General features: G+C 45.9%; 1 protein-coding gene across 2 annotated transcripts in view; it reads right to left on the bottom strand.

Moving 5' to 3' along the window:
* Positions 1-3940: 3940 nt before the first annotated feature.
* Positions 3941-12451, bottom strand: part of LOC146770430 (ADP-ribosylation factor-like protein 5C) — a 73372-nt gene continuing 64861 nt past the window's right edge. Inside the window, exons 5-7 of one of the 2 annotated variants that reach the window (XM_085640468.1) lie at positions 10097-10172; positions 9116-9267; positions 3941-5076 (exon numbers count right to left, since the gene is read on the bottom strand). In XM_085640468.1, coding sequence (XP_085496594.1) covers positions 5044-5076; positions 9116-9267; positions 10097-10172 — 261 coding nt within the window. In that variant the 3' untranslated portion in view covers positions 3941-5043. The remainder of the gene's footprint in view (positions 5077-9115; positions 9268-10096; positions 10173-12451) is intronic. The other variant, XM_085640469.1, reaches the window with a different exon arrangement.

Raw genomic sequence — 12451 nt, 5'->3', positions numbered from 1 at the left:
GGGGGGACGCGTGTTAGACCTGTCAGCCCTTTGGGTGGTCCCTCCTCATCATTATTTATTTTGTCCCACTTTTGCCTCAAACCCTGTTAGTATTTTTCCTTTTTGGGAACCACCAGACTTTTTAGTGTTGATGCAGGGTCAGGGAGCCATTTTCCCTACCCCTGGAACTTCTGTCTGAGGGCCTGAAACACAAAATGGTGGCCACCCATTGTCACCTGAGACATAGCTGGAACCTACCAGAACATTCTAGAACCCTGTGACAGTGTGAGGCAGGTTTAGAATGTTGGGAAGCCAGCTCAGAGTGGGCAGTTGGAGTAGGCAGTTGGCACCTGACTGGTGAAGGGAGAGCAGCACAACACTGAAGGAGGAAGGAGTGAGGCAGCAGGGGTGGAAACTTGTGCCTGGAGTGGGGTCCAGAAACCCACCCTTGATACTAGTCCCTACTGACTGAGCCCAGCCTAGAGCCCTGTGTGGGATAAAGTCAAGAAGAACCAACTCAAGGACCTGAACAGCCGGAACAGGCCTTGAAAGTAAAGAACAGCAAGTTCCTGACCTGTCTATTGGTATCTTCCTGGAGTCCGACGCCGAGAAGCCTAGAGACCTGGGGCCGGAGGTGAAGAAGCGGCGCTGACTGGAAAGCAGACGTCGTACCCGGAGCCGCCAGAGGTCGAGAGAGGGCGCCGACGGAGGTCGTGGAGACACCAGAGGTCGAGGAGGAAGTCACCTGAGGTCGAGTGTGCGGCGTCGACGGGGGAGTGAAGTCCGCCCTCCGGAGTCGCCGGAGACCGAGGTGAATCGTGCCGGAGGTCGGGAGTGGAGATCGCACTCCGGAGTCGCCGGAACCTGAGGAAAGGAGCACCGGAGGTCGGGAGTGGAGATCGCACTCCGGAGTCGCCGGAACCTGAAGGGAAGAGCACCGGAGGTCGGGAGTGGAGGTCGCACTCCGGAGACACCCGGAAGTAGGGAGATCGTGTCCCTGTGACGCCGGAGACCGACATCGAATCGAGGCTGCCCAGCGACATCGAGCCGAGGCCGCCCGCCGACATCGATCCGGAACCACCTCACGGCGTCGACAGGAACTGACATCGAGCCGAGGCCGCCCGCCGACATCGATCCGGAACCACCTCACGGCGTCGAAAGGAACTGACATCGAGCCGAGGCAGTCCGCCGACATCGATCCGGAACCGCCTCACGGCGTCGACAAGAACTGACATCGAGCCGAGGCCGGCTAGCGACATCGTACCGGAACCGCCTCACGGCGTCGACACGACTCCGGCGGAGTCGGAAGTTCATAAAGAGGGTTTTCTAACAATCCCACACCCTTACCCAAACACCACAAAAACACAAACGGAGGACTCCCTCCGATAGCACAACCCAAAACAACATGTAAAATCGCTCCAGGTTCCACACAAATCATCCTCATACTAACAGCATCAAAATCCAGACAGAGGCGGAGGTTATACTTTCCAAAGGCTCATTTGTTGAATCAGATACCAACATGTAAAGTCCTACAGATCACCCACTAAAAAATAAAAACGCTGCAATCAAAACACTCCAAGCTAGCTAAAACGTGGCTACCTAGTGTCCCTCAATAAATGCTATGGAAAACTCTGAAACCTAATGAGCAGCGCGCACAGACCATTACACACTAATTCACATACCAAGCTATATTATGTAAAGTTTGCAGCATTGCAGAAGTAATATGGCATGATTTACACTGCAGTCAGCATGCAAGCCTGGGACATGAGGAAATGCACTTTCCAACCAGCACACCACTCTAAGGCCCTCATGAAGATTGGTCTGGTTTGGTATCCCTGTATGAAGAAGCCGTGAAGCAGACAACGAACAGCATCAGGCAAACTGGAAATTTACAAACAGGACAAGCAAGCAGCCATCAGGAACCTTCAGCTTTGTATGACAGATGCTGGCTGTACTGTGATCACAAAGCCGGAAGATGGGGTTTGGAGCCTGCCTTTCCCGATTGCAACTGGCAAGCAGATTGTGACAAACAGAAGCGAAGCACAATACTGAAAGTACAGTTATGGTTGAATTCCAGCACATGTCTAAATTAATTGGGTTCTGACACTGAGAGTGCGCAAGCAAAAAAACTGAAGAAAAAAAACATAACTGGTTACTCAAAAGTTGGCTGTAAACAAAAGGAGTGACAGTTGCTGTATGAACAAGTATCTTTTTTCCACAATGTTCTTTATTTCACACCACATTTTAAAATAAAGCAGTTGCTTGTTTTAGGTATGAAAAACATATCGCACACCATTTCTTTTTTTTCGGCTCCATGAGGTCATACCGGTAAATGGCCTCTGAACATACTCTTCTGTTGGTTTGGAACTGTTCAGGCCTGTGGCTGCCCTTTCCCAGGGGAAGGGTGCCCAGGGACACAGAGGTTAACCTCTTTAGAAGGAGGGAGTTGCAACTAGGTGAAACAAACCGGTGACAACTGGAGGCATCTTTCATATCCATAATACTACACTTTGGATACATCGCCACATATCTGCAGTGTGCATATAAACCCATCAGGATATTGTGAGCCTTAACCTTAGAATGAGAATAAGGCATCTCTCCTGCTAGACAACTCGCTGTGCACAACTTTGGAAACATCACCTGTTACGGTGAAACTGTTTACCCCAGGTTTTCGGATTCTTAGTCCACCCCTCTACATTGTGGACATCTTATCCCCAATTTGTATATGCTGGTATAGTACATACATTAATGCTTTCATATGCAACTGCCTGGTTAAATCCATTAAGACCATATATTTCTCTAGAGATAGTCAATGAGTGAACAAGATTAATATCTTCTTCGATGTGACACTGTATAGCCCATGATATATTGGACCTTAAATTATAGCGCTGGTGTCTGAAGATAGTGTAACCGTCTGCACATCCCATGATGATTTGCTCACAGATACTGTGATGAGCAACTCAATACGAGTGTTTATATCACAAGCTATATTGTTTGCCCTATTAAAATCATTCAGACCCACAAACTTATGCTTCAGTGCCATACTCCTTAATACTACAATGCACAGTATATCTGGGACGACATTATTTTCACTGTAGTTGTTGTAATGTACCGCTCAATTGTGCTGGAGGTGTGTAGATGGAGTTGGCTACTCACTACTCCTGTATCAGAACACTGGAAGTTTGGGAGCTTCATTGAAAGCAATGGAGGGATACGGACTTCTAATGGCTGGTATAAGCCCGGAGTTCCAAAATTCCAATGTAGACCTTCATAGCTGTTGCTGTGAACAAAGGCCCTACGGAGCCTAAGGGCTCTGTGAGGTCTTGGTTATATTGGTTAGAGCATTCTGTCCTCTACTGGCAGAATGTTCTAATAGCCTTATAGCCCTCCGTAGCTGAGCTATACCGACATTAAATTCCTGCTCCCTTGTTAAAGGCCACAGTCTTTGGCTCAGGCCTTAAACGCTGGACTGGGCCTTTAATGGTCAGTATAGCCCAGTATGGCGGGCCATAAGGCTTTATTAATATCCAGGGTTCCATTATTTGCTAAAAGCGGTCTATCCATGTGCTGAAAAATATGGACTCACAGTGTTATGGGCATCTTGCAGAATTCGAGGTAACCGAGTGCTCATGGCTCAGGGGGGGGGTGGGGGCTCTACGCAACAAGGCCTCGTCAAGGAAAATGGTGTAAGGGCTGGTGAGGTAGGAAATGCTCTTCCAAGCTAACTGATGCAGACAATGTTTCTTGGGTACGTATCTCCTGAAACATCAGCATTCCCGGAGAGGCTGTCACCCCGAGCCTGGCAGACACGCAGATCCAGTGTTGGTACATGCCACATGAGAATGAAATGAAGAATGACTGATTAATGCTTCTCTGAAGTGGACTGCACCCTCAGGGAAGCCACTAGGGCAATAAAGATTATTAATGCCTGTCACAGAAGGTATTAATGAGGGAACTGGGCTACAGCCAACTTTCTTTTATCAAAAGACACAGAACACTCAAAACATATTCTGATTGTTGACTGTAGTAATGATATCATCAGAAGTCCATGATCATTACAACGGACTGCACTTGAGGCAGAAAAACGAGGGGCGGAGAGTTTCAAAGGGTGGCCAAGCTACCCACATGCAGCTCAGAACTATCTGCATATTGCGTCAAACAAAAACTCTCCTTTCAACAGAGCGGAGGCGGCTCTCCTTGTAGACAGACTTCTCCACGTGACACAAAAGGGTCCATCTGAAAAGTATGACTGCCAAAAGGGCATAGCACCAGTTCTCAGACCACCTAAATAATCCATCACAATTAGATCCAATAAAGAATAGCTTTCAACCAAACTGTGTGCCTTCCTAATGAAAGGCTTTCCAACCAATGGCAGGTTCTTTTCTTAAGATTAGTAGCTTCAAGACCTTCAGTGACCGCTGATCATAGGCTGCGAGAGGCTCTATCCATTCTCATAATCTGAAGTGTTCTTTAGATAGAGGTATGAAAAAGGAAGTACAAAGTACATTAAAAATAAAGTATACCTGTGTAACTTATTAAAATTGCCCTTGAGAGAATCTTGGCCGCTGCGTTACACTGGCAGAGTCTCATAGAGTACTGGGTTTCAGCCAATCAGGTGTGTCCAAGAGCTGATGCCCTGTTAGTTTCTGCAGCATGTAGAACATTAAACTGTAACACTGTGGGTCAGTCTCCTTTCCAAAAACAGTAAGTTTAAAAAGAAACTCCATCCATGATGCGCAAAAATAGATTACTTGTATAAAAACCCGGTTTCCAAGTCTTAAAATAGAAAAGTTGAAGAGGCTCTCCAAAAAAACACAAGTCTTGTGCATAAAACAAATAATAAGTAACAAAACAATGCATGCCTTTAGAAATGTTACAGGGATCCCAGGGTCCATTAAAAGGACACACTCAGCGGGCATATGCAATAGAAGCTTCAGTTGGCATCCGCGAGGCAGGCCTCCAGTCGGCCCTTAGTTGGCATTTGTGGGGCAATCCTCAGGTGGCATCCGCACGAGGGCTCCTCAGTTGGCATCAGTCAAAGGCATTCAGTTTGTGGTCATCAGTCTAGATTTCATCCACTCCAGTCCAGCCGGTAACCTAATTGAGAAAGAGAAAGAGAGCGAGAGAGAGAGAAAGCAATGTTACAGTCCACAACAGCACAATCAGAAGAGTAACCTTGAGAGTCAAGTTAGTTTGAGGAGAGGGCTTTGGCACACTACTAACACTGACAACTTGGAAAAGGATCAAGAAGGGGCAGGTATGGGAACGACTACTCCAGGATGCCACAAGGAGGGGTAAAGCAATGCAGAGAGTGGCTCTGCGCTCCAGCACGTGGCAGTGAGTCTTCCAGACCACTACCAGCAGCAATTACTTTTGGGAATCTAGATGTTTAGTTTATTCTTTTACTCCTCTCTTCCTACTCAAGGGAGGGCACAAGGCCTAGATTCCAGTCACCTTTTACATCATAAAGCACAAATCTAGGCTCCGAGAACATCAGGAAATTGTACAAAGCAAAAGGAATTCGTAGCTAACATGTGGAAACAGACATGAGAATACACTTACGACATGAACTCTGCCATTAAATGGATACAAAGGAAGAGACAGCACATGTTTATGTATGGGGTATACACTACAGTCTAGAAAGTTAAGAGCATTGTGATGATGTGGGTTTTGAAATCTTTGCAAAACTGCACCACCGGGGGGAGAAGTTCTTACAGAGTCTTGTCCATATACCGAGAAGGCCTTTTGCTGTGTACGTTGTGAGTATGCTAGATTTATAGGGACTGTCCTTTTCACCTAAAATTGGAACATGTTTAAATTGTACTCGCATACAGATTAACTGACTTATGTATGCAATGTGCGGCCATTTGTATGCAATTTTAAGAAACTATATATTCCAACACCTGTGACTACTATTTGCACATTAAGAAACTAAATCCGTTAATATAGTTTTAATTGATAGTTACAAAATGTACTCAATACTGCCTTTGCCAATAGACACATTGGACTTGGAGGCAATGTAATTTGATTCACACAGGTGGATTGCCTTGTAGACCAAATACATTTACGAATGGATTTTTCCTGGGAGAGCAGTACTTAATTTGAGCCGGTGGTTGCAGGCGGTGAACACTGGCACCTCTTTTTGAGAGCCGGCACTGATTTTTCCTGATTAGACTTTGACCCAGAGCAAGAGACACAAGAGGAAAGGAGGAGAAATATAGAGGAAATAACAATGGCTAAGAGAGAAAACAGGAACCTGTAAGAGTGAGATGGAGGGAGAGGGGTTATTTGATGATGCGTTGAAGAGGCTGGCTGCACGCTTCAGAGCAAAAGCTTTGGGCCCTGGCACTTATTCTTTTAAAAATCAAGCATGCATTTCTTGCAAGAAGGGACGAGCTAGATGCTCCATAGTTCTTTGGGCAGGGATTAGCAAAGTCACTTCTTGAGCAGGTCTGACTGATGTCAGTGAAGGCTCTGGGACAGACCAGTCAGTAGTGACATTAAATGAGTGTGGGTCAGCTCAGTTCAGAGAGCCACAGGGTTCTCAACAGAAAAACGGTTTCTGAAGCTTTTCAAGACGGCCAGGAGTATTACCCCATGGTGGCAGGCATCCTGGAGTCCGAGTGCAAGTCTAAGAGTTCTGGTAAAACACTTCAAGTGGGTAAACAATTAGTAGTTTATATAGCGCGGCACATCACCTGTCGGGGTCTCGAAGCGCTGCCCTCTGCAACTAAATAAGAAGCCTTTCCAGCAGTACTTTTGCAGCTGTACCCAATATCTGCATTCGCACTTCCTACTCTACTTGCACATTAAAGTTAATTTGCTTCCAATCAACAAACATTTACATGGGTTTTCTAGGACCCTGCACGAGTTGGTTTTGCCTGCACTAGAAAGTCTGAACTTTAACTATGGTTTGAGAACGGTTCTACGTTTACATAGGAGGCTGTTTTCCCTTGACCCGCAAGCAGAGAAGGAGGAGGGTCGCTTTCAGAGCCAATGTTTGCGCTCTTGACCTCTTTACATGACACCTGATGAGGTACTTGCATAGATCTCCTCCCTCTCAATAAACGAAAGCGGACTTCACACAGCAAGGAATGGCATTTAGACTCCATCACTTCCTGAAGTTTAATTAACTTTACTCACCCGCTGCTGCCCTTCCAGGATGCTCTGTTCAGTGACAGCAGCATTAATCTGTAGGAGTTGGCCCACTGCACCACTCATCCTCCAAGTCTCTCAAGAAGAACGGAACTCGAATTGTGTGTGTAACAGCACAGTCCGAGTGCAAGTTTGCCATGACGGAGGTCTATTTTTAGCGGTAAAGGTAGTCAGTGCTGTTGCTATCAGAGCAGCATCAGATTCCTAAAAGGATGCTTTCTTCTGACAGACTGCCTTAGTTGACCAATGGTTATATGGAAGAAGGGATTGGGCCTGCCACCATTCTGAATCACAGACAAGTTTATCTTCCATCTCTTCTGCTGTGGACTCGGATAAGGTTAACAGACTCAAACTAACCAGGCTGGACCAATTTCATACTACTCTTGATCACTCCAAAATCTAAGATTTCGCGCACCCGCTCCTTCTCCAGGAATTCCCGCACCCGGGACAGGAGGGAAAGTCAACTCTTCCCTCACGTCAAGAAGAAACTGAAGCTTCTCTTCAACAAATACCTAAAGGCTCCTGACTAGCCTGTAGACTTCCCCCCTCCCCCCCCCCCCTGAAATAAATCTGTGCACCACTACCCTGGGGAAATCTGTCCCCCTCCCCCCCAACTCCATCCACAAGAGACCATACCTCAGACCTACAATGCCAATCTCTACTTCTGTTCATCCCGTTTTGTCGTATTTATTGCCATTATGTGTTTTGCTGTTATTTTACTTCACTGGTAAATTTGTACAATTGCAGCTGTGCTATAGAAAGCGATGTGTATTTTGTACACCGTAACTACCTGAAAATTGTATCTGCAATCTTCCCACAATGCCCTCGTACATCTCGTCATAAAATGTCACCAAGTATCGATTTCTACCCCGAATGCATCTTACGTATTTCGGCTTACGCAATTTCATACCTCGTCACTCCCCGTCACTGTGTAGCTGCTATTACTCCAACTGTATCTCATGGATATGGTGCTAACTCTGTGAAGCGTTTGATGCCCTCGGGTCAAGAATGCGCTATATATATATGTATCTCCATCCTTTTCATGCTAACCGCACTTCAGCTACAACCTAACAGCTCGATTCACCGGCGTTAGGTTGGCTGATCTGTTGGGTTTTCATTCAGACTGCCTTTAGTTCATATTAACCACAAGCCTTATTCTAGTCCGATTCCATAAGCAAAACACCTGCTTATGCACCATGCCTGTAGCTGGGTTTGCATTCCCAAACAGGACCAATTAGACCCAGCTGAGATGGACAGTGGTGTGGTGCTGTAGGTGAGAAACAGGAGGGTCATTTTAAGGCCACCATATTTTGGCAAGAAGGCACACTGTCATCCTGGAAAGTGTGTTGAGAGATTGGGGTGACTGTCACAGGTAGCCTAAACAGAAGATTTTGGAAGCAGAGAAGATAGACCTCAAACAGACAGGAGTAGAGCAGAGAGATCACAGAGAAGAGCAAAGTGGAGACAATTCACAGAAAAAGCATGCGGAAGGGTCATCCTTGGGGGAGCTTGGGCCACAAGTCTAGTTTAAAATCACAAACTGATACAAGAGGAACCTCCAGCCCCCACCTCACCATGCACCCGCAAGTATTTAATACATACCACTGGCCCTCCTAAGTGCCTCTGGCACTAACATACCACCCCCACCCCCCTATTATAGTCACTCCCCTATAAGTCATCAGTCGTGGAAACAACTTATTGCATCAATATTCACATTCCACCCATCACGGTATCACACACTTGCATAATTGTGACATCATATAATATACAGTTCCAGTGAACATCACAACAAATCACTTCCACAGCAAAGGCATACAACTGTGTGACAGTGTACACTCACCTCCGTCAAGACAGACGGAACAATCCTCTGTGGTACAACATGGTAGAGGAACAGAAGTCCTGTGACAACACCTGCTCCTACACTGAATAGGCAACACTCCACTCACCAGATCCCCCCCACAAAGGTAGAAGCCACACTCACCCCTCCCCAGTGAGAGCACAGCAGGCCTGGATGTGCCATGGGTGGTCCTTGATGCCACTGAGTGTGAGGTATTTGGAGATCTCTGAAGTGGACATGGAATTCTTCACATCCTGCTTGTTGGCAAATATGAGCACAGCAGCGTTCTGCAAATCCTGGAAGGAGAGCAGGAGGAAGATTGAAGCAAAGAAAGGAAGGAAGGACCATGGGTGGCGACATTAGAAGTGCAAACAAGCATTTGCAATGCAATAGGTCTCGCATTTACGAGAGTTTAAGCTATTGGCATTGTAAATGACAATGCGTTTTATTTATGTTTCAAAAGCCAAAACATAAATAAAAGGCATTGTCATTTACAATGCCAATAGCTCAAGCTCTGGTAAATGCGACACCTGTTGCATTTTGGTAGGAGGGTAGCGGAGTCAGGAGAAGACCTTTCTACACGGGAGCCGCAGAGATGGACCGGAGCCCTGCCTTGACGTATAAAACATAGAAACTATTCTCCACTCTTGTGCCCATTGCTAAACAAAGACATACAATACCACACGTCTCTTTGCTAATATATGTTTATATGGGCGTGCATGGAGGCAGCCAAAAAGAAATCATTTTGCCTGACAAGCAGCAGAAAATGTTATGACCGCATAAGTCAGTTTCACAATTCGAAGTACAGAGACAGCTGCAGCTAATGTTACTGGACAGAATGTGCAATAATCCTACGTGACAAATAGGCGGCTGCAATTACCGCTTGAAAGATGGCGTAACGCGGCAAGTCAGTCCCGGCCAAGAAAGCATTCCCATGCTGACAACGTGTAAACACCCCCCCCCGATCACAAACATGTAATATTCATAGTCATAATCATCACTCGATAAACACTGGTGTAGCGCCATCTAGTGGCCCAAATGCCCCCGGGTATCATGGAGGCTCGCCGAAATGCAGTGTGCTCCTCGGCATAGATGAGCAGAACTGAGCGAGGCGTCCGCCCTTACCGCCGCATGGACCCTTGGCTGCAATTGTGGACAAGACAATCCAGGGCAGGGAAGCATTGTCCTGGCGGTACAGCATCTGCAGTGAATGCACATCATGAAAATTGACAACGTGAAAATTGCTCCGACAACAAATAAAACATCCCCTTTCGACAATAACTACCACAAAGTCATATACATTTGCTTGAGTTGCCACCAAGCGCCGCTGCAGATTCCCCCTAATTGCACCTCGCATGTGAGACGGCCGCCATTACTGCGAACAAGCACATCACGTTGAATTGCATGCACAAGAAGATAAAGCGTTAACATTTTAAACTCGGACAATAAAATAAAACGCTTACAATAAAAAACTGCCCCGAAGCCATAATGACAATTTGCTTCCGTTCGACCATTATCACCACATGCTGCAATCGACCACCCATACCCTGTCCTGAACGGGCTCGGGGCTCGTGCATGAAACCAGGCCAATGCTAGCCGGATGGCGGTGTGTTCCGTGCTCTCAACGCGCAATTTTTATACATTTTAGAACATCAGATTGAAACCAAGCGCTGCGGGTAGCCTCACGGAAATGCTGCCCTGAACTGACTCAAGACTCGTGTAAGAGACCAGAACAATGCTCGCCGACTTTTGGTGTGTTCGTGCTTCCGCTATGCAACATTTAAACATCTTTAAACCTTTAAGACCTCTTTGAAACCTGGAAATTCAGCCCAAGCGCTGCAGGTAAACTCGCAAACATTGCCCTGCCTTACTCATGCGCAGAACTAACACAAACACGGTCGGCTTTCACTTTCATCCGTAGTGAAAGCTTTCTTGTCTTTATGGGGCCATGTGTTTGAAACACATGGCCCCATAAAGATAAGAAAGCTTTCACGACGCACGGGAGTCAGATGAGCCCATCCAAATGGGACGGCTCAGAAAGACGTCACCGACACCTCTTTTCCAATGGCTGGCCACCGTTTAGCATAAACGGTGACGCCAGCCAATGGATAAGAGGGGCGGGGCTTAATGCCCCTTACAGAAAATACCACATCTCATTAAATCTCGCCAGCGAGACTGCGCATGCGCGCAGCCTACGCCAGGCGAGACCTAAAAAAGATGGGAGTGTGCTGAAGGAGTAGGGTAGAGTGGCAAATATCAACAGGTGAGCAACCAGCGGAGTGTACAACAACCCTAAAGTGGGAAATATGAACAGGTGAGCAGTCAAAGCCACATGGACTGCCACAGCCGGGTTATAGTTCATAGAGGACTTTTCAAATTCCCACTCTCATGGCGTTCCTAATCTTAGTAATATCCGACACAGTCTAAAACAAGGTTTCACTTAACACCTCTCTAATAACATGGATATATCTTATGCAGCCCTTACCAACTTCACCCAATTCCTTGCAACAGACCTGTTCAAATGAGTACTAATTATCTGCACAGAGTGAAGCCTGTACGTCCACAAGTGTGAATTTTTGCACTTATGACTGTCAATCTATATATTCAGTTCTTTACAGTTCTTTTGGACAAACTCTGCTGTAGCCCCCAGCCAATAGCAAGGGCCTTCCAAAGTGATCAATACTTCTCATCCAAGTAGGTGTTAAAAGCATCTGTTAGCCCGATATTAGACAATCCCATCTACAAAAGATGACAGCATTTATCCCAACCCACACCTAATTTTACAACATGAAAGGACTCTGTCAGGGGCAACACCCTACTACCCATGCATCCAACTTACTGTGGGCTTTCTGGGTGAATTCCTGCCACTCAACTAAAGCGAACAAATACCACCCTATCCTCAAACATCCATGCCCTCCCTCTTCCACTCTGATTTGTGCAGACCCTAAAAGTACTTTACAAACCAACACGTCTTACCTGGGCATAAAACTCTTGTAGGCGCAAAACTTAAAGCACGAGTCAATTCAATTGTAACTTTATTCGGTTATTAAAACAAAACAACCATAAAAGTGCAAATAAAACCACATGTTTAAGAAAATAAATTCATCCAATAGAACACAATAATCACAATAATGTCATCACAAATATTATAGATTTCCGAAGTTTAAAAACATTTTTAAAAAACGCAGAGATAGATACAACAGTTAAAATGATATCTAATCTTAAAACAGCTAAAAAGGCAGGACGACAACGATTTACTCCCATGATCTTTAATATTGGCACAATCCATCTTCGCCTCGGTATTAAATAAAGTTTACAGAAGAAGAAAATGTGAATGTCTGACTGCTCAGACAAATCATCACATGGGCATCGTAATAATCTGCCAGACCTATAGCCATAAGAAATTTCTTCACATAACTTAACCAACCAACCTTGCCGCTATTATCTAGCCTCATCACATCAATCAGGGTTGTACGGTTA

Source organism: Triturus cristatus, unplaced genomic scaffold (genome assembly GCF_964204655.1).
Source record: "Triturus cristatus unplaced genomic scaffold, aTriCri1.1 SCAFFOLD_194, whole genome shotgun sequence".
In the NCBI taxonomy this organism is placed as follows: domain Eukaryota; kingdom Metazoa; phylum Chordata; class Amphibia; order Caudata; family Salamandridae; genus Triturus; species Triturus cristatus.
This window is presented reverse-complemented; position numbering and strand designations above follow the sequence as displayed.